Source organism: Calliphora vicina, chromosome 2 (assembly GCF_958450345.1).
Source record: "Calliphora vicina chromosome 2, idCalVici1.1, whole genome shotgun sequence".
In the NCBI taxonomy this organism is placed as follows: domain Eukaryota; kingdom Metazoa; phylum Arthropoda; class Insecta; order Diptera; family Calliphoridae; genus Calliphora; species Calliphora vicina.
In genome coordinates this window covers 5,376,444-5,399,881 of record NC_088781.1, presented here as the reverse complement: position 1 = coordinate 5,399,881, position 23,438 = coordinate 5,376,444, and the positions used below count along the sequence as shown (strand labels likewise).

General features: G+C 27.2%; 1 protein-coding gene across 2 annotated transcripts in view; it reads left to right on the top strand.

Annotated features, from left to right (window-relative positions):
• The window catches only part of IA-2 (tyrosine phosphatase IA-2), a 48,947-nt gene extending 35,765 nt beyond the window's left edge, over nt 1-13,182 (top strand). For both annotated transcript variants that reach the window (XM_065501839.1, XM_065501840.1), the window contains exons 3-11: nt 9,316-9,369; nt 9,433-9,490; nt 9,548-10,915; nt 10,980-11,063; nt 11,126-11,696; nt 11,763-11,984; nt 12,044-12,241; nt 12,314-12,480; nt 12,600-13,182. In XM_065501839.1, the coding sequence (XP_065357911.1) occupies nt 9,316-9,369; nt 9,433-9,490; nt 9,548-10,915; nt 10,980-11,063; nt 11,126-11,696; nt 11,763-11,984; nt 12,044-12,241; nt 12,314-12,480; nt 12,600-13,095 (3,218 nt within the window). In that variant the 3' untranslated portion in view covers nt 13,096-13,182. The remainder of the gene's footprint in view (nt 1-9,315; nt 9,370-9,432; nt 9,491-9,547; nt 10,916-10,979; nt 11,064-11,125; nt 11,697-11,762; nt 11,985-12,043; nt 12,242-12,313; nt 12,481-12,599) is intronic.
• The last annotated feature ends 10,256 nt before the right edge of the window (nt 13,183-23,438 follow it).

Genomic DNA, 23,438 nt, shown 5'->3' with positions numbered 1-23,438 from the left:
AAAATTTAAGACCTATTAGTTTAATGCTCAGTGTATTTACTTCCTTTTAACTCATTTCAAATTGCGGGCTTTATTCAGTTTTCTATTTGGCTTTTACAAGAGATTCAACAAAACGTGACAAAAATTAATTTCCCCCATTCCACCGAACACACCCGAAAGAATGAAAGGAAACAAATAAAATACAATTTGAAAAGGAAAAAATAAATACATATAAGAATATATAGATATATTTTTTTTCATAAACTAATAAAAAGCTTAGTTAAGTGAAGGACAAATGTCATGACAGTATAAAAGAAATATGTTTTCTATAGAAATATTTCAACACAAACCAATCATTTGAGAATAAAACATCAACAAAATAAATACCCCTTCCGATATATTGAAGGAACCGGCCGAAAAAGTATGAGGAACAATTTTGTGAAAATTTTTGTAAGAATTTTGTTTCTGTTTATCTCTACAAAACTGGAAGCAAAATTGTAAAAAAAACGCATAGAAAATATTAACTTCATAATGGCAAAAAAAAAAAAAATAAAAAAGTATAAAATAGATGTAAAATGTAAACAATTTAACATGAACTGCTGACGGCATATTTCATGAATTCTGCACACATGCACACAGAGAAATAGTGTGGTAGATTCTATGTAAAGTTCAGAAATAGATTATGTTGCTTGGGGTGGGTAGGGAGGATTGTGGCGAAATGGGTATTAAGGTTGCTAGCAGAACTTTATGATGTGTTAAAGAAGAAAATATTTAATGATGTATGTATATTGAAATATGTGCTTTTTTTATGACAAACCCTAGGGATTGTGAATTTAGCAAATGTTGTATAAAGATTAAATTAACTAAAAGTTAAACAAATGTAGAAATAGAAATATTTTTCGAGATTTTGTTATTCTTTTATGGCAAAAGTTTTCATTTGCCAGCAATAATATTTTGCTGTTTTATCATCAAAATTAACAAATGTTGAGTTTTTGGTTAAATATAACATTATCAAAGGGAATTTCGCAAATTTGTTTTCACTGGAGTAAAAGATTTGTGGGTTTTTCTAAGAAATGAAATCTAATTATGATGGAATACAGTAATTTGAAGAATCTGTGATACACAGTGGGAGAACTGAAAAAAGTGGAAATAAATCTTTAACTTCTAAATGGATATTAAGAATTAAAAAATTCATAAAAGATTTTTTTCAAAATTATTAAATTTTACAAAATAAATATTGAGATTTGCTATTGAGAATCTAACAATTCTGAATCCCATTGGAAAAATGAGATTTAGTTTAAATTTTTGGTTTAATTGATGAACAAGATCGGGGCGAAAAATTCTTTGCTGCTTTTCCCAGAAAAGTCTGTTTGAAATTTCAAACATTTATGTTTACACATATGTATGTCAAGTCCCGCATTTGCATATAAATCATGGTTTTTAAGTTTTATGAAACAGTTACATACATATGTAGGCAATAATTCCTCATGTTTTTTTTTATTATTTTAATTTTATTTTTTTTAATAATTAATGTAAAAAGTGATATTTTTAGACAGTTTTTAAATTATTTTTCAATTTAATTTAGTAGGGAGATGGTCGAGTCGGGATATAGCTTTTTATTAGCTGAAAGATGAGACTTAACATTCATACCAAAATTTTTCAGAAATTCCACCTTTTTCACATATAAACATTTTTTTTTTTGAAAAATTAAATTTTTACTGTTTGATAAATCGAACACCGCACTATGGTCCCAAATCGGTTTTTTTTTGTCAAAAATTCAAAAAAAAATTTTAAAAATTGTTAAAAATTAATTTATTTTCCTAAATACAACACTCCAAGCAATCAAGAAAATATATTTAAAAAAAAACAGTTGACAACACTGCTGGTCTGCTAGGCTTTCAATGTAGAAACTTTAAACACGTGTTTTTAAATAAGTGTTAAAACAGTGTTATAATTGTATAACGAGCAAACCTTAAAAAATAAAGTTATAAAGTATTTCAATAATGGCAAATGTAGCCCAAGTTAAGTAGTTTCATGGTATATTTTTGAATTTTATTTTTGTTGAGTCCTTGTCGTAATTCTAGATATTGCGATTATGTAGTTTTGTAGCCTCGCCATAACCTATAAGTTCCGTGGACCAAAAGTTGTGTTTGGGCACGAACTTGCATGGAAGTTTAAATGTGGAAGTGATCGCCAAAGTGTGTATTTTGAGTGTATATTCATATCTCGCCATCATTTTTCAGCAAACACCCACAATTGTCATTTTATTTTAGCACAATTTTTGATTACCCGCACTGAAATGCTTTCGGATTGGACAACTAACGGGCGCAAAAATGATGTACTAATAGAGTGGGTTCTTTAAAAAAATCAATAAAAATCTGAATATTAACAAAAATAATCAAATAAAACAAATATATATAATTTTCTTTTACATATAAAAAAAGAGTTCAGTTTGGATATCTTCCCATTTAGTGGGCGTGGTCCAATTGACCTTTTTTTGTTTAAATTTATTTATATGCCATGGATATTAAATGTGCTGAAATTAAAAGCTCTGACATGATTATTTTAATTTATGCCATAAAAACTGGATTTGAAACCATAGTGCACCGGAGCGAAATAGGATTGCAACATATTGGTGCATACAAGTCGGTGTAAAATTTTTTGAAAGCAGCTACGATATTAAAGAAAATTTATCTGCGCGAATCTCTGGCTGTTCCGAATCTTTACAAAATTAATTCATCTTCGATTATAAAACTTATTCATAAACATTTAATAAACCTATTAAATTTAAATTTCCTATAATTAAAACAATAAACTCAACTACAATTTAACAGGACTTGATGATATGAATTCCAATTGCAATATTTATTAGTCTATTCAAATATGTACTGAGTACATTGTACTCTTACGTTGACATTGTTTATTCATATTTTCATGTCAACAAATATGTTTGACTGTTATTATGGATGTGTTTGGTGTGGATATTGAGATATCAAATAAATTAATATGTCAAATCATTTGTTAAATTTTGACAGATACAAACAGTAAATACATACTACTTCAGTAAAACGGTAAAACGCATTTCATTAAAGTAGACAAAACATGACAATTATTGGTTCAATACTTCTTTTTTTATGGATGACAACAAGCATATATATCTATTTATCTACATATCTATCGCATACGAAACTAAAGTATGTTGTAATCCAAAGGACTTTCTGCTTTGTTTCCCTTTCCAAAATACAATAAAACACATTTTTACGCAACTATCAGATGACGTCAAAAACGTTCGTTTAGCTCGTTTTAACTGGGTCCGCAGCTTTGTTGTGACGTTATTATTGTTGCTGTGTTGTTGTTGTATGTATTTCCCATTGTATTTGTGCACGTACGTGTATTGTGTTTGTTAGTGTGTTTCTAATAACCAACATATTTTGATTACGTGACTCTGCTTTTAACAATGGCTCAAAAAAGCCATTATGTACGTGTATGTAGGAGCAAATTTATGTGTATTAGGATGGGACATAATAAATGTTCAATGTTCGCAGCTAAAATTAAATTTGAATTTAAAATAAAATTTGTAAAAAAAATGTATAAACATTTTTTTGGAATTTGTATTAAAAGTTAAGTTTCTATACAAAACTATCCATAAATGTAATTCTTCATTACATTCGATATTGAAATTAATTGTAGTTAAAATTTAAGATTAAGATTTTTTTATATTGCTAGCAAAATACACAAGATATACCCGCATTTTCTCAATCTCTGGTTACGATAAACTTCCAATTAATATAATTTTTGTATGAGAACTGTCAGATTATCGTCACGATCAAAAATAACCAGAGATTGAAAAATGGGGAATAAAGTGTTAAAGTTTAAAATATGCAACGTTTAAAATAGTTAAAGTTTAGCAAATGTGCTAATTCCTTTTTATAAATTTTGAATTATTTTTACTTATTTGTTATGGTTTATAAAGATAAATATTAATTAATCTGTAAAAGTGTTTTTTACTTATTCTAACGATTTGTATTCAAATATAATTTGTCATTAATAAAATGGCCTTCGTTAGCTCACTAAGCTAACGATTAACTATTTAACTCCCATTACAGTTTTTTTTATTTTATTGCCAAATTCTTGATGAACTACTAATTTTTAAAGTTAAGCTCAAACCGAATATTCGTCGTAATCAGAAACCAACCGATATTTCGGATACAAATTTCTAAAATATTCGTACGTGTATTGCACAAAAGTTCAATTATAAAAATAAAATTTAGTTTTCTCTCTTAACCATTCGATTAAAGAAATCAGAGGCTTAATTCCTTAGTACTTCATACGTATTGAATTCAATATTCAACACAGAGAAAACAGATTCGTAATAGCAACCGAATTTGTTGCCAATCGAATGATTCTTCCTTATTGACCGAGTTTTACAGTTTTGGCTACAAAATTGTAGAAGCAGTAACAAAAGTTTGGTTGCTTCAACCGAAATTCTGACTTTCTGTTGATAGAACCGACAAAATTCTGTGTGTGCAACCGAATCATTCGATTGGCAACAGATTCGGTTGCTATTACGAATCTGTTTTCTCTGTGTAAGAATTCATTCCTTATAAAATTAGTTTCTTCTTGAATTAATTTGTCTTTAATTGAAAACTATATAGGCTTTATACAATTTATTGAATAATTAAATTGTTCTATAAGTCAATTCTATTACAGCGAGAAAATTTTTTTCAATTCATTGAAAACCAAGATTGACTGCCGATTCGAAACGGTTAAAAGGTAACGGTAACGCTAATTTGGATTTTGATAATGATATCGGTAATTTCATTCGGAAACTATTAATAAAATTTTTAGAAATCAAAATTAAGTCAACAAAGATGGTACATATTTAAGTAATCTTAAATTATATTAATTATTTTCAAGCCAAATTAGAACACTTTTGAATAAAATTCAAACTAGAATGAATTGCAATGAAAAAAACTTGGGAGAATCGCACGGAAATTTGTATTTATGAATATAAATAATTGCAAACAATTCCTTATACAAATTTCAGCCTAACCACAAAAGAAATTTTCATGTTAATTTTGGTTAAAGTTTACTTTTTTTTAAAGTTGAACTTTTGTGTTATGCCTTCTGTAAGATATATTTAAAAAACGTCTCAAAACGTTGTACAGCACATACACACAGCCTCAAAAGTGATTTGATTTTTTAAAATAATGAAAATCATTAAAGTCCGACCTAAACCTTCTTTTTCCGGAACCGAACCTAATCTGCATCAACCTGAAACATTTAAATTTTAATCTATGGATATATGTTATAATTTTTACCCCCATTAACACAAAGCCTGGTTATGCCTTAACTAATAGTTATACTGTCGGTTGAAATTATGTTTGTATGAAAACTGTCAGTATAACTATTAGTTAACACTTAACCAGCCTTCGTGTTACTGGGGGTTATTGTCATAAACAAACCAAATAATTCACTAGTGTTTACTCACTTTTGAAAATAGTTTTCAATGAATGTAGATAAAAAAAAAGAAAATTTAAAAAAAACTTATTTTGAAATTAAAAAAAAACAAAATTTTAAATTCTATTGGAAATATGTTTTATGATACGAAACAAAGTATACCAAGTAGTTCGACTCTTTGACAGCAGTACCTAACTCTAAACATGTGTTAGTGAAAAGGTACCTAACTCTAAACATGTGTTAGTAACAAAAATGTTCATGTGTTGGTGCCTTTTTAATTTTCACCAGACACACAGAGTTCTATAAAAAGGTTTAAATTTTAATTTATTTAAATTTTGTTCTGTTTTCAATACCAAAATTTTAAACTCTGTTCTATAAATTAAATTCTACCACAAATAAAATTGTGTGTCAAAAATTAATAAAAAATATTTTTTTTCATTTGAGCATAATTAGCGTGTTTCAGAAATGAAAGTGTCCTGCAAAGTATTTAAAAAATTCGCCAAATATTGTGTAGAAATGTAATAAAGTGGTTCGGTATATATTTAGTCGGAAAATCAAAGTTAAAATTTCTAGTATTTTGAAGTGTTTAATTCTCTCACAATGATGTTGAATACACACCGTACCCATAAAGAAATAAACACAGATGGCCAGCCACATGGTTCTCTTAAAAAAATTCTCTTAAGCTCAGTGACGTCAACAGTGACCCAAACTGATTGTATTATATGAAAATTTTATGTGATTTAGAATGGAAAAGTCAATAATTATGTTTAAAAGTTATTTATGTTTAATAAAATAAAATGTAGTTTAGGTTTTATGTTATTAGACATATTTTACTTTATTAATTTTCAATATTTTTGCTATATTTTAGTTCACGATTTTGATTTTTTATTATTATCTTATATATAAATATGCCACACGTTTTTTTGTGGTACACTTTTAAGTATGTTATTGTCCACCAATATTGATGAAACATATACACTCAGGTCTCGTTTTTTGCGATAGATGCGTTCCAAAAAAATCGCATAAACTGAATTCGCATAAAACGATACTCTAGCTTCATATAAAAATTAATGATTGGTTCCAAAATACTGAAAACCCGCATAAATTCAGATTTTAATTAAAAAATCAGAACAAAATCGCATAAAAAAATCAACAAAAAAATACATTTATTTAATTGACTTAAACAATAAAACCCAAATACGTTAAAAAAATAAACAAAAATATAGAATTAATTCATTAATTACAGAAAAAGTGAAAATGATAAAAAAAGAGCTAACACATTTTTTAAGGAAATTATGTAAATATGTATGATTAATCTGAGTCACTGAATAATTGTCTGCATCGTTTTGGAATTGGTTCAACGTCACTTTCATCACTAGATGATATAATCATATTGTCATCATATGGTAAAATATCATTTTCATCACTAGAATTAATCTAGTGAATAGGGGAAGAAAACAAAGAATTTTTAGGAGTTCAATTGCTTTTTTTCTTGCAAAATAATTTGTCATTAAACTTTGCGATTTTGAATTTTTAAGTTGCTTATGCAACTCTTGATATCCGGAAAACAGATCGAACTTGGTTTAATTTAAAAATGGTAGAAAAGCTTTAAAAAACATCTAAAACATCAAAAAGTGGTAAAAAGCGATATTCTGACCGGGCGATCCTAGTTATTACTATTTTGCAATTTTTGACTGCACAACACATTTTAATTTTTAATTAATTTTTTTTATTTATTTTTCACTATTTGTTTTGAAATTTCATATAAAATGTAAGTATTTTACATTCAAAACATAAGACGTCACCAAAAAAGAGTAAAAGAGTACACTAAAATAACGGAATTGTCGATGTCGCAATCTTGTTTATTTCATTCATGCAGCGTACCCGTATATGTGAGAGAGTAATTTTAAAAAATAGAGAGTCGGAATACTGTTATACTTTGGTACGAAATTTAAAAAAATAGTCGACTTTATGGATTTTATGAAATCGACTTTTCGTAGAAATCTGAACTTTTCAAGTTTAGTTAGATTAACTGTTTTCGTATGTATGTTACCATAATTACTTGTAGTTTCTTCGAAACAAATATGAGAAAAATCAAAACAAAAACCTAAAAAGAAATTTTTTGTTATTTTCATAGAAATGAATCAAACTTTAATTTAAATACAAATAGGGCCATACTAATGTACATATGTATCCGTATATATAGGAGTGTGTAGTAAAGTGTTCAAATGTATGTATTTTAGCCATCAAAGAACACTCTGTCAATAATTATATTGCGTGTTAATCTTTGGCTTAACTAGATACAATCTGTTAATGGTATTTGTGTGACTGTATCAGTTTATGTATGAGTTCTGGTTATAGTTGTTAAATCTTTCATTTTCACATGAATTTTGTGATTTAAATTCGTAGAATTTTAGTTTTTGTCAAATAAAGACTAAGATTAATCAAATTAGCATGATGAAGCTGAACAATTTAATACGTTCTTTGTAGATTTCGTAATGTACCGATTTTAAACTTTAAATATTTATGTTTGCATTATTTAGTATCTTTAAAAGATTATTAGATAATTTAATATTGATTATATAATAACTACTTCGTAATAAGTTTGGAAATTCAGTTTTGCATATGTCTTGATTTACTAGATCAGTGGTCGGCATAAATAGAATCTGGTTGATAATAACATGTTATGTAATTTCATTCTCTATTGTAATTTGACCAGCTTTTTCCCCATCATGTTCATCATGACTAAAGATCAGAAGTTATTTAAAACTTAAAATAACTTCAGCCCTCCAACTATTAACTAATGATTAACTAGAAATTCGATAACTTTGGCAACAAATATTTTACCCTTTGCCTGTATTTCTCCCTACGGGTTAGTGTAGCTTTGCCTTTTGATACAATCTGAAATCACTTTGTAAGTGGTATTATTCAATTATTTTAAACGCTTATTCGAAAAGAAAACTTATCGCTTAACTTGTCCAAGTGGCAAAAAATTTCACAATTTATCAATGATTTAAGAAAACATAGTTTTTTCCAAATTATGATCCAAAACAGATGAAATTCGTTTGAGTTAGTTCCGGGAATTATCACAAAGCATTTAAATGTCTAAAATTCTCAGATTAAGTTTTTGAGCCATAAAAGATTTACCATGAAAAATCTGTCATGTAGTCCAGCCAACTTTCATTCATCATATTGTAGTATTTGCAAAAAGCAAATGTTCTACCAAGAACAATAACCAATAAGATTTTCCAGGAAATATGCCAAAGTCGAATAAATTTACCCAAACACTTTGCAAATTCTTAAAATGGTTTTAGAGCAAGAAAACAGTTATTTCATTTCTAAAGCACATCTTTACTCTCTGTACAATGAAAAAGATTTCTTACCACATTTCAATTTTGCCATCCTTAAATCCAATAATATTTCATTTTTGTTCTTCGTAAACAACAATGCAATTGAAAGTGCTTTAATGGAGGCCGTTGGGAGTATTTAGGGGGGAAATGTTTTCAAATTGAACCACCTTTGGGCAGCCATACAAAAGATTAAACATTCCTCGAATGCCTTTGGGAGACAACTATGACCTGAGGCATAGTGTGCCATTAAACATACCAAAACTGTTTTACAATAGTTGACAAACGGAAGCTGCAGTGCTGAAATTAAAAATTAATGCCGTATAACAGTTTAGTATTCGAAGCAGAAATTGCTGTTTAATTTACATTTCTTTTGAAGCGGATGTGATTACGTTAACACACAGCTTTAAAAGTAGTGCAACACTTTCGCAACAAATGTACTTTGTGAAACGTTTATATAGTCTAATTAATTAAGTAGTGCTGGGCAACTGTTTTCAATTAAGGTATTTTTCTTGTGTTTCTCTTTTAGGTTGCAAATTTGTCCGTACCTTGTGTTTGGAAAACAGTGAAGTCTGTTTCGATGGTGAGTTGTTGGCAATTAATTTCCCAACTTGAATTTTTTTTTAAATTTTTTTATTTTTTTTAGACAACATCTTTGGAAAATGCATACCAACCACTGGCGTCGATATGGAGGACATTGAAAAGTAAGTTTATGAAGCAACTTAAACGCTTGATAATCTTACAATTCCTTTTATTTACAGAACCCCTCTCACGGAAGACCAATCGCGACTACTCGCCACTATGCTCGAGGAATTACAGGGCGCCGGGCTAGGCTGGGATCATCCCTATGTTCAGTGCCGCATACAGGGTACACTTTTCTCAATGCAAAGACAAACACAACTCCCACCAAACCTCTGCGCTAATTTAGCTCCTATACCCACTGATTTTGATCCGGCTGGTGCCATGGCATTCGTACGTTTCACTCCTGCTGATGAAATCTTCTCGAATAAACTTTTCTATCCGCCCCTAAAGAAACAAGCCCCTTCGTCGAATGGCATCAATACGATTTTCCATCAATTGCAATTACAAGATCGTCAATTACGCAATGAACCCTTGGAACTAACTCAATTTGGCGAATTCGATAGACACCGCGAATCTCAAATGAATCCTCCAAATGTTATGGATGTATTCTTAGAACAAGAACGTGATCGCATACAAAGAGAACAGAACCAGCGAGAGACTGAATTGGTAAATGAACAAAAGCATGCTCTTAAGAATAGCATGGAGTTGTATAAAATTCTTGCGGACTCTGAACCAGATCCCCAGCCATTTGAACGTACTCCCGATAGGGTTATAGAACAACTCGAAAATCTACCAATGCCAGCAGGAGTTCCTGTTTATGTACCTGATGACCCTAACGAAACAAATGAATTGTACTTTCCAGACAACTTTGGTCCCTATAAACGTACCAGTGCTCGCAAGGGTGTCGCTAATCCCCTGCCAGAACAAAGATCTTTTTTCCGTGAATTGGCCGTGGAAAAAGGTTTGGAGCAACAACCTCCTTTGTTCAACAATGTGCAGTTGCAAGAACCTTTAGATAGTAATGAAATTTTAACTTTTAAACGAAGACCGGCTCCAGTTGAGGATGATTTACCCAATACCCTTGACATAGAGGAAAGTCTTTTTAGAAATTCTTTGACACCTTTGGAAGAGGAAGCCATGCTTTCTTCGAATGCCTATCCCAAAAAGTTTAAACATCACAGACCGGAAAAGGTGTTCACCGAAGGAGGTCTTATATCCATGAATGAGGAACAGGAACTGGAAAATGTCTACGACAAAGAGAGACGCAAGGAAAAGGCACGTGAATTGCTGGCCAATATGTTGGGATTTACGCGACACGAACGTTTGGATGTCAAGAAACCAGGACCTCTTGTGGGGCCACCACCCTCAGCCAAAGAGGACTTGACTCGTAAGACAAATTCAACTGAAAACAAAGAACATTTGCCGGCTCATATAAAGGGCAGTAATGAAGCGATCAAGAAGAAGAAAGTCGTCAAGGAACATTCAGATGAAGATCATGCTCCTCACACTGTAGATACTGAGTATGCGCATGTGTTTGTAAAAAACCCGTAAGTATTTGTAAAGCTAAATGTGTGGAAAGAAGGTTTAATTCTTAATTAAATAATTTTAAAGTATTGACAGTTGGAGTGATGGTGTACGCATTATGAATGAATTGGCGAATATTTTACATATGCAGGGGTACTTTACTTATTTAACGTAAGCATTACAACATTTTCATAACAACTACTGTCTAAAATTTATATTTTTTCCATTTAAAGCGTTCAACCGCATGAAGTTTCATTCCGGGTGGACTCAAACAACCCCGAACGCAAGACCGCCACAGATATAGCTCGCGCTATTAATGAAAATCGTGGCGTTAAGAATAATATTCTACGACGCCTGGGTGTCACTGTGGTACGAGCTGGTGTTGGTGACAAAATCAAACGTGACGATGATGGCGGTGTCTCTGCGGCACGCATTGAATTGGCCGATCAAACACCCGATGTAACACACATAATGGTCTTTATGTTTGCTGGAGCAGGAGCTGCTGCCATAATTGTCATTTTTATTACATTGATCTTAATTAAACGGCACGATAAAAAACGAGATAAACTAGGCGGACTTCAATCAGGCATAGCGGGCGCAGAGAGTTGTAGCAAAGACTATCAAGATCTCTGTCGTGCTCGCATGGCCGGTAAAGGCAATGCTGCTGAACCGGTCGCCAGTGGTCGCATAACATCACTGACCAAAGAAAATGATAGACCACCCTCGTCACGATCTAGTACTTCATCATGGAGTGAAGAACCAGCTCTAACAAATATGGACATTTCGACGGGTCATATGGTTTTGGTAGGTTTTTATTGTTTAATCTGTACTTGGTGGAATTTACAATAAAATGTCTGTATGTTTTTTTAGTCCTATATGGAGGATCATTTGAGAAACAAGGGTCGTTTGCAACGGGAATGGGAAGCTTTGTGTCGCTATGAAGCTGAACCAAGTGCCCGTGATGCCGCCTTGCAGCCACAATGTGCAAATTTGAATAGACCTGGTGCTCCACTACCCTATGATCACTCTCGCGTTGTACTCAATCATTTGGCCAATGCTGAAGGTTTAGATTATGTTAATGCTTCGACAATTGTAAGTGACAATGAGTGCATAATTACACAACTTTTACTTAATTTTTTCTATCATTACAGACCGATCATGATCCTCGTGCCCCGGCTTATGTGGCCGCTCAGGGACCTTTGCCTACTACCTTGGCTCACTTTTGGCAAATGATTTGGGAACAGGGTGCTGTTGTCATTGTGGCCTTGTGTCGTTTACAAGAAAACGGTGAAATTGCCTGTGCTCGTTATTGGCCCGAAGAAGGTGCCGAGGTTTATCACATCTATGAGGTACTTCTGGTACAACTTATTTAAGAAGTGGCGGAATTATATAAAAGTATTTTCGTTATGAATTATTTTCAGGTTCATTTGGTTAGTGAGCATATTTGGTGTGACGATTATCTCGTGAGATCTTTCTATTTGAAGAATTTACGCACAAGTGAAACACGCACAGTAACACAATTCCATTTCCTATCTTGGCCACAGGCTGGTGTACCAGCACAAGCTAAAGCCTTATTGGATTTCAGAAGGTGGGTTAATTATCACAAATTATTCTTATATAACTCAAAATAGTCGAAATCTAGATTTGAAAAATGTTTATAGGTTTTATTTGGTTCATTTTCTTATGCATATATTTCTTATTTTACAGAAAAGTCAATAAATCCTACCGCGGCCGTTCCTGCCCCATTGTGGTGCACGGCAGTGGTGGTGCTGGTCGTACAGGTGCCTACATACTACTCGATCTCGTGTTGGGTCGCATGAACAAGGGCGCTAGAGAAATCGACATAGCAGCCACTTTAGAACATTTAAGAGACCAAAGAGCCGGCTTGGTAGCCACAAGACAACAATTCGAATTCGTTTTGATGGCTGTGGCCGAAGAAGTGCATGCGATATTGAAGGCCTTACCCGCGAATACATCTAACGATAAGAAGGATGTGGAACCAAGAGAAACGGGGGTTTTGAAAGAGGAGGAAGAAGCAGCGTCCGCAACAACATCAACTGAGCCACCAGCTGCAGAGACCACAGTTAAAACGAATGATGAAAAAGAAAAGGAAACAGCAAGTGCTTCCGCTGGCAAAGAAAAAGAATCTGCGAAACAAACACCGGTGAAACAAACCACAAAAACAGAAGCTAAGAAGAAGTAAAAAGGGGAAGATTAGAAAATTTAATTTTTTTTGGTATTTATAAATTTAAAACAAAATGATCGTTGAAATGGGGAATTTGTAAGAAACTTTTTCTTAGTTATTAATATTTCGGAATTTTTTCCATGATTTTCAACATATTTTTTAAATTTTAAAAATTAAAAAATAAGTACATATGTATTTAGGTTTTTTAATTATAATTTTAAAGTAATTTTAATTTTGAAAACCATTAACGTAAATTTTCAAAAGTTATTTCAATTCTTTTTTTAAATTTTCGATTTTCTTTAAACAGAGATATGTTTCAATTTTATAAAAATTATTTTTTTTTTTAATTTTGAAAACTAATTTGTATTTTTTGGAAAAAAATTTAATTTTAAATTTTCGATTTTTAATTTTATTTAATATATGTTTTAATATTATAAAAATTTTATTTTTTTTTTTAATTTTGAAAACTATTTTTGGAATTTATTTTTAAAATTTAAAAAAATTTACTATTTTTTGCTTTTGATAAAAATTATTTTTATTTTTGTTTTCAAAAGTATTAAAGAAAAATATTTTTTTTAATTTTTGAATATTTTCTATAATTTTCAACATATTTTTTTAAAATTAAAAAATAAGTAATTTTTTTTATTTTTTCTAATTATAATTTTAAAGTAATTTCGAAATATTTTTTTTTTAAATGTTCGATTTTTTTCATATGTCTTCAATTTTGTTTATCAAACTTTTATTTATTTAAAGAATATTTTTAAAATTTTTTTTTTTTAATTTTCAAAATATTGTTTTTCAATTACATATACATAATTTTAAAGTAATTTCGAATTTTTTTTTTGTAAAATTTTATTTTTTAATTATATATTTGTTAAAGTTTAAATTTTTTAAATATATTTTAAATTTAAATATTATTTTGAAAAGCTATTGTTTTAATTTATCAAAATTTTTTGTTTCATTTTGTAAATATTCAAAATTATTTTGAATATTCTGTTCTCTTTAGGTTAATTAAAATTAAATTTATTTAATTTGCCCTTTCAAACTTCCCTTGATGACCATTTTGTAAATTTTTATGATTTACTTACATTGTTTTGAAATTGTTTTTAGCGTATTTCCCAAAATGAATAAAACTTCAACTTTCAATACTTTTAGCTTATTTTACGTAAAATTCTCAGGTTTGTTTTTGAAAGCTGAAGCACTTGTTTCCTTTTATAAAAAATCAGGGGTCAGTTGGATATTTTTAATATATATTTTATAATTTATTTATATATTATCATTTTAAGGAAGAATATAAAATTTCTTCTCTAAACTTATTTAATGTTAAATTGAATGTAAATTTTTTTAAAGAAATTTTATATTTTTATTTAAACTAAATCGTTATTAATTGGCACGACAAAGGTTCGAAAAAGGCATAACTTGGAATGTTAGAATATGATGAGAATAATTCTCTATTTTTTTGCGATTTTAAAAACTTATTATTTTGCTTAAAATGTTTTCAAAAGTCTAGTTAAGTTTTTGAGTTTGGATAATATGAATATATGAAGTTTTCTATAAACCAGCCCTTTAGTTTAAACTTCAAAACGTTTTGTCAACTCAAAATAGTCTTAACTGAAATTTGAAAGCATAACCATTAAATAAATAAAATAAAATATTGTATAATTAATATTGGTAGTAAATAAGTCTATAAACAAATAATATATAAATAAATAAATATATGTATACAAAAAACTTTTTCTATATATACAAACTAAACAAATCAATGTTTAATATAAATTTCGTTCAGTTTTAGTAAAAACAAAACATAATTCATATACAATAATCATAAATGGATGGAAGAATAAGTGTACTACTAAAAAAAAAACTAATAATGTATAGATGTCTAATTATTTACACACAGAAAAACAACATTTTTTGCTGTATTTTGAAAAAAAAAATAAGTTAATTTTTGGTAAAACAAATAGAATGTTATAGAAAATTAAATACAGTTTCATATACTAATATATTTTTCATCTTATCGATGTGTTACTGAACATAAAAAATAAAAATATACTTGAAATTTATTGCAAAAGATAAAACAAAACAAAAACAAAAAAACATTATATACAACAGGAAATAAATGTACTTACTATATATATCATTCAATATTATGTGTACCTTACAAACAAACAAAATCATTATTAAATTAAATAAATAAAATAAAATATATAAAAAATTATTTAAAAAAAATATTACGTATAAGTACCATACTATATGCATACCTACTAATAACAATATACTTACTTATATAATAATAATAATAAAAACAAAAACATTTAAAACTAGCCTAAGTGTTTATTTAATTAAAACTGAGATCGTAAAGAAAATTCCATAAAATTGTCAATTTATGTTACAAGTAATTTAAACAATCCTCACAAAACAAATCTATTAAAGTTATTAAAGCTTTTGTTAAGAAAGTGTTAAGCTTTAAGTAGACCACTTTTTTTAAGGGATTAAGTTATTTGCAACTGAATAACGGGCAGCTAAAAACATAACACACAAAAAATAACAAACAAATTTGACAATTTTGAAAACCAACAACAAAATTTTCTTTATTAAAAAAAATAAAATAAAAATGCTCAAAATACCACCAATAGCACAAACTAGAACTTTTTTTTTCTAAAAACAAAAATAAATAAATAAAAAAATTAAATAAATAAACAAAAATATTTAAAAGCAAATTCGTTAAAACTAAAGTAGCAGACATTAAAGACAATTAAAATAAATATGAAAAAGCTAAATTATGTTAAACATTAAAAAACAACACTTTTAAAAAACAAATTCATATAAAAATAGAGTTAAAAAAACGTAGATTTCATTTAAAACCAAAAAACTTATATTTCGTTTGCATTAAAAAAAATATCTTAAAAAAAAAGAAACTATCAAAATAAATAAATATTACAATAACTGTGGCAATGATTAATAACAACATATTTAAACAAAATAAAGCCAAAATAACAGCATTGGTTAAAGAAAACAAAAATTAACAAAAAAAAAAAAAAAATAAAAACAAAACAATATTTTTAATTTAAATTCAAAACCAGAATTTATATATAAAAGTTGATGATAAAAGCAGACAGACAAAAACAAAAAAAAAAAAAGAGTTAAATAATTATATAACGAAAAAAGAAATTATTATATTATTGAAAGAAAAACAAAACAAAACTTAAGTAATTTATAAACAACAAATACATAAATAAAATAAAATATTTATAAATATTAGTAGCAGAAAGAAAAACATAAAATTTTGTTTCAATTTTATTTTGATTTAAAAAAAAAAACAAAAAACAACAAAATGATGGTGTAAATTAAAAAAAAATATAAATATATATACAAACAAAAAACATTTTATCTAAAAATCTAACTGTAATTACTACAATTTAAACATTTTATTTAGTTAATGTCTTTTTTTTAATTCAATTTTCATTTACATGTCGATTTATAAACGTTTTACCTAAAAATACTACATACATACTCGCAAACAAATCAATAGTATAGAAATTCTACTAAAAACTTTATACAAAATGGTTTTAGGAAAAAGAATTCAGATAAAAAAGTAATCAGAAACTTAATTTCTTGTTTTAAATATTAAAGATTTGAACCCAAAATTTAATAAAATAACGAAAGCTTAAATTATTCAAACAAAAATAACATTATTACATTAATTTAAGTCATTAAGCTTTCATTAAATATTCGTAAACATTTTCTATTAAAAGCTCGTTATTTTTGTACTACATAGTATTATTTACTAAATTTTAAAGCTCTAATCAAAAGAAAATTAAAGCTATTCAAGGTGAAACTCCAAAAATAATAATATTTATATGCCTTAAAATAGTTAAGCTTTAAAGCTTTCGATGAGGAAATTATTGTCAATATATCTAATTAAGAGCTTTTTGATATTTTTTTTATTATGTATTTAATTTCAATGAGTAAATTTTAAAGCTTACAATTTTAAAGCTGATAACTTTCTATTATGTAGTTTCATTGAGTAAATTTCAAAGCATTAATGCAAGAAAATGCAAATTATTCTAACAAAAATTACATAATTGCATTAATTTAAATCATTAATAAGGATTCGTACACATTTTCAATTAAAAGTTCGTTATTTTTGTACTACATAGCTTTATTTAGTAAATTTTAATAAGAAAATTAAAGCTATTCAAGCTCAAAAGCTAAAATAATATTTACAATCGCTTTAAGCTTTCGAAATGAAAATTGTTGACAAAATATCTAATTAAAAATCTTTTAAATATTTTCCCTTTATGTAGTTTCATTGATTTAATTTCAAGGCTTTAATGCAATAAAATTAAAGCTGTTTTTAGCAAAAAGCTTTATACTAAAACAGCAATCAAGAGCCAAAGAGATATCTTGTGAACAAGAATTCCTAAAAATTTATAGAAAAATCACTACCTAAATACAATAAAAATGAGAACAGATTCGGAATAGAGATCTGCAATTTTTTATTTTTTAAACAACAGCTTTACAATTCCACATTATATTGATAATTTAAAATAAAAACTGATGGAGTTTTTAAACTCCGAAAAGCTTATGGTCTGTTCCCCGATCTCTTGTATTCGGTGGAATTCGTTCGACTGAGATAAGGTTGAAAATAGAGAAGCCGAATTTTGAATGAAAACTCAACTCAGATATATTTTTATAATAAAGTGAACGAAAGCATTAGTTCGGTAGCGAGCAACAGGTCGTCGTAAAGAAGACGTTTACGTTTTCTGGCGTCTACAGGTAATGAAACTCTAATCAGATATATTTTTCTAATAAAGCGAACGAAAGCATTACTTCGGTAGCAAGCAACAGGTCGTTAACTAACTTGATACGACAGTCGATAATTCTAATGTTAAAATAATTTTTTTTCTAATCAAAAATGCAATGGAGTTGAAATGTAAATCAATATTAATTTAAAATAAATTTGCAATGACAACAAATTTGTAACAAATATTAAAATTGTTTAATGGAATAATGAAGCGATTTTACTTTAACGAATTTAGGTTTTTAATTTAAATGTCTCGAAAAAATTAAAAAAAAAAATATATGTTCGTGACCTTTGACCGCTACTATGAAAAGTAGCGAACTTGACTACCATTCATTCTGAAGTTTTGTCATTGTTTCTTCTTATTTAAGTTTACACAATTTAAATGATAATCCGCAACACAATTAAAAATTTGAAAAGCTTTAGTAGAATACAAAATTGATAAAGCTTTATGCAAAATATTTATTAAAACGGAGAACACAATTGGTACGATATGTGTTACGTTTCCAATACAAATTGTTTAATTTAATTATATGAAAAGCTTTCAAAACTTAAAGCTTTCAGCAAACACAATTAAAAAAATTTCTACGCTAAAAAGTATACATTAAACAAGTTAAGGCAAAATGTTGTATTAAAATAACATAATATCGAACTAAATGGAGATTTTAAGAGTTTGTTTAATATTCCATCGAGCCTTATGAAAACATTCTAATGCGAATAACTTTTTAAAGATTTAAGCTTCAATAATTTACAAAAAACTTATATTTTTGGTTGTTTTTATTATTTAATTTTAGTTTAAATCCAAAATTAATTTTCACAACTAACTAAAACAAACTTTTGCACTAAACTTCCTCTTAGGCTTAAAGAAAATGTCTACACAATATAAAAAATGGTTTAAGTTCCTAATCGGACCGGACTAAATATACACAACTCTCTAATATGACAATGACGACCAAAAGACAACTTTAAAAAAACAACAACTATGATAAAACACTACCCGAAGAACGTCTCTAGAAATATGGAAAAAGAAAAACTAAAAACTAAAATCTATTTTATATTTTATTGATTTTTAAATTATTATAATTAACAAACACTTCATCACAATCACATAAAAGTACAAACAAATGTAAATACAATGTAAAAATTAAGAACATTAAGTAAGACATTCATTCCATTTACACAATTTTTGTTTATATTTTAAAAATGTTTTAAATTTTTAGTTATTGAAATATTTGTAAAGTATTCGAGCTGTGCCAAAGCTTGCCTTTTTACAATTTATTCGATGTATGTATGTGGTTTAAGCGCTGTAATTGTGTTTTCTAAAAGTTAAAATTTTTCATGAATATTACTTGTTCGCTGGATTTTGAGTTTCCTTCCTGTATGATAATGTCACAGGATAAGAAAAATTTTTTATATAAAATGTGTTAAAATTTTTAAATTAATTATAGATTCTAGAACATTGAGTTCTAAAGTCGAGATCCAAGCTATTTGGAACAAATATACATATTTATTCTTCTTGTTTTCATCATGCAAAATTAAAAGCTTCCATTACGTTTAGCTTTCTCGCTCTAATTGTGTTTCTTAAAATCTCAATCCAAAATGCACAATCGAGAACAAGGAAAATTTTATGGGCAATCCAGTATAGCCTGGTTTTTTAATGTAATAGTTATAAATATAAGAAATAATTAAAGAGAAGAACTAATTTTTACACAAAAATGGAAATGTAAGAAAATTTTATTTAAATCCCCTAGATTTGGCATAAACTATAAAAGAATTTGGATATTTTTGGACTTTAAAACATTTTGGTAGACTATTTAAATGTTAAAAGATCTTAACATAATGTGAGCATAAGAAAGTTTGATTACATTGATTGGATAACTTTTGAATTTAGAAGTGATAATACAAGCTAAACCAAGGTTTAACTTTTGAAACTCAATTAAGCTTTAAAGCTTTCGAAAAGGAAATTTTTGACAAATATCTAATTCAAAGCTTTTTGATATTTTTTCTATTATGTAGTTTCATTGAGTAAATTTCAAAGCTTTAATGCTAGAAAATGAAAGCTGAAAGCTTAGTAAAAAGTTGTATACTAAATACAGTTATCAATAGCCAAGGAGATTAAACGAGATATCTTGTGGAAATCACGACATTTTTTTGCTCTAAATTGAGTTTCAAAATCTCTAAATCATTCTCAAATAATTTAAAATACTTTTGAAATTTTTTTCCTAAAATCAAACTCAAAACATAAAAAATCTGAATTTATAACAGTATTTAGAAAAAAAGCTTTTTGCAAATAAATACAAAACTATAAAAACCGGCTTAAAAAGAAAAATTATGAAAATTTGTAGCAGAAAAAAAAAAATAAAACGAAATAAAGAAAGAAAAATTTAAAACAAACTAAAGAGTTAAATTAAAATCAGAAACAAACGGACAAAACAATACTGAAGAAAAACTTGATAATTTTTACAAAAATTATATATAAATATTTACAAGACAAAAAAAAAAACTAAAAAAAATAAAAAATAATTTTTAATAATGACATTCAGCAATTATTATTATATGTTGCATAAATAAATAAATAAAAAAATCACTTTCCAATTATATACAATATCTAATATATAAAAACATATTTTTTAGTATATAAAGAAAAATACATAAGAACACATATTTAAAAGTATTAACTATTAATTAAAACAAATAAACTTATTTTAGGCTTTCATGCAATTTTTTCGTTTTGTTTTTTGATTAATGTTTTTTAAACAAATTGCAATTATACATATAAATAAATGTTACAAAATCCCAAAATTAAACAAAAATATATACTGATTAGAGGTATTTTATTATAATAAATAAAATATTAAGAAACAAATAAAACATAAATAAAATGGAATGCAGAGACCATTTAAAAAAAATAAATACTAAAAAATAGTACATAATTCATATAAATATAATGATTTTTTGAACTAAAAAATAAAATTTACGAAATATATATTAAAAAAATTTCACAAAATTTCATTTTTAAACATTATTTCTAAATCTCTCAATGTATTGAAAGATAACAAATGAAACATGGATGACAATTGTATTAGAAAACTAAACTTTTAATCCTTAATATTCATAAACATATAATCTACTTAAAATATATACGATGTATGCATTTAAATTGATCATATAAAACAGCACACTTTATGAAGAAATTCACAAAAAAAAAAACAAAACACAAAAAAATTATAAATTTAACAAACGATTATGTGTATTAAATGTTTTATTATTGATGTATATTTATTTTATTCAACACAATACAAATTAAATTTTCAAAAAATGTATCTAAACAATCCCAAAAAGAAATGTGTTAAGAAAAAAAAATATATGAAATAAATAAAAGTGGAAAGAAATGATAGCGAAAATAAAAAACAATTACTGAATTCAAATTATAATTAATTAATTATTCATTATTATTCTACAAACAAAAAAATTATATACATAATTAAATAAATAAATACTATACATATAAATATGTATATGACATAAAATAAAATATCTAAATTGCATTAACATTTAAATATAAATAAAATTAAAACATTGAAAAACCCAAAGAAATAAATTAATAAAAATTATTCGATATATACATACAAATATATATATAAAAACCAAAAATGAAATTATTCTACAGCAACAACACAAAAACACAAAGAAATTTTATCAATTATAAGATTATAAATCAAATCGAAATAGTTTCGTCTTACATACAAACTTATGCAAAAAACCAAAAAACATATAAAACAACAAAATTAAGAACAGGATAAAAAACAAAAACAACTGAAAATCAATTTTGAAAAAAAAAAACAACAAAATAATAAAGAAATGACAGAAGAAAAAAACACAAAAAATAAAAATTAAATCTGTTTTACTGACTAGATTACTATGAAAAGGTTAAAATTTCATAAATTCATATCCCTGACTTGTGAAACTTTATACACAGGTCGACAAAGATTTGGGTACCGCTAAAACTAAAACTGATTTGAAGTATATTCGATACCATAAGTGGCAAAGTTTTTCATATCGTTTTTAATTTCTACTTTTTTCATTTGCTACCCCATAAAGTATTCTCATATATTCTTGATCATTTTAGATAGTGGAGTCGTTATAGCCATGTCAGTCTGTAAATATGTATGTTGAAATCAGCTTTCCGTAGCCCCCAAATAACTTACATACATAACCGCTATAGACCGGTTCGGTTGCTATTAGAAATCGGCCCACAACTGGCTGAGATATAAGCAAAAACCACTACTACCTTGATATACACACAGTTACTAAAGTATACGTTCGATTGACTTTTTAGGCCTTTTTTGTATTTAAAAATACAAGGCCTGACTCATTCATTCACTGACTCATCAGTCATGAGTAAGTGAGTGAATGAATGACACAGGCGTATGTAAACTTTAGTAACTGTGTGTATATCTGGTTTACTAATTCCTTAATATAGATATAAATATTTCAAAGACATTTCCAATGAAGTAATTCAGACCTATATATGGGCTAAAATCGGAAAAATTATTTTTTTAAAGGAATTGTTTTTTCAAACATTTTTTTTAACAATAAACTTTTTTGACCAAAAAAAAAAAAACGAAAATAAACGATTTTACACCATTTAAATAAATTATTTTACAAGTTAGAAGCTTTTTTTTAGATTTTATACGATGATACTCCAACAGTAATTTGCCATTAAATGTTCATACCAGCGACCTTAATAACTATCTTCCGTCATTTTTAAATATTAATTATTGTTAAAGCTAATTCAAAAGTCTATAAGTATGTAATTAATCGTAATTTTCAGCCTTCTGATTTCACAACGGCGACAAAAGATTTCCAAGCCGCTGCTTCCAAATCATTAATTGAATATATGAAATAGGTGTTTGTCTATTAAACCTGGAAAGTCACTAAGTCTTTTATATATTTTTTTTTTTAACATTTTGACTGTGTCAAAAAATACATTTCGGTAATTTCGACATCTTTTTATAGATTAAATCAATTTATATATAGAAATTTAAATATAAGATTACGAAATTTACTGATGACAGCCAATATTGAAAAACGAAGTTACACGTAGCGCTTTTATATAAAAACAAAAAAAAAATGGAAAGAAAATAAAAACAAGTAAGAGAGCTATATTCGGCTGTGCCCAATCTTATATAACCTTCACCAAATTATACTTTAAAATTATTTTTTTTAAATATTTTTACCTAAAAAATTTAATTTTTTTTGTTAATTGTTTTTCAAAACTGATTTTTAATTTTTTTTAAAAAAAGATTTTTTGGAACAAAAATTTATAACAAAAAAATTTTTTGATGAAAAAAACTTCGGGTTAAAAAATATTTTTCCCGATTTTGACCCATTGTAGGTCCAACTTACTATAGCCTTATCTACATCGTTGCAATGGACTTTGAAATATCTATCATTAGATATCCATATTGTCTATTAGAGATGAGCGATCCCGTGATTTTTGAATAACGTCGTTCTCAGTGAACGTGATTTATAAATCACTGTTCTTTTAAACAGT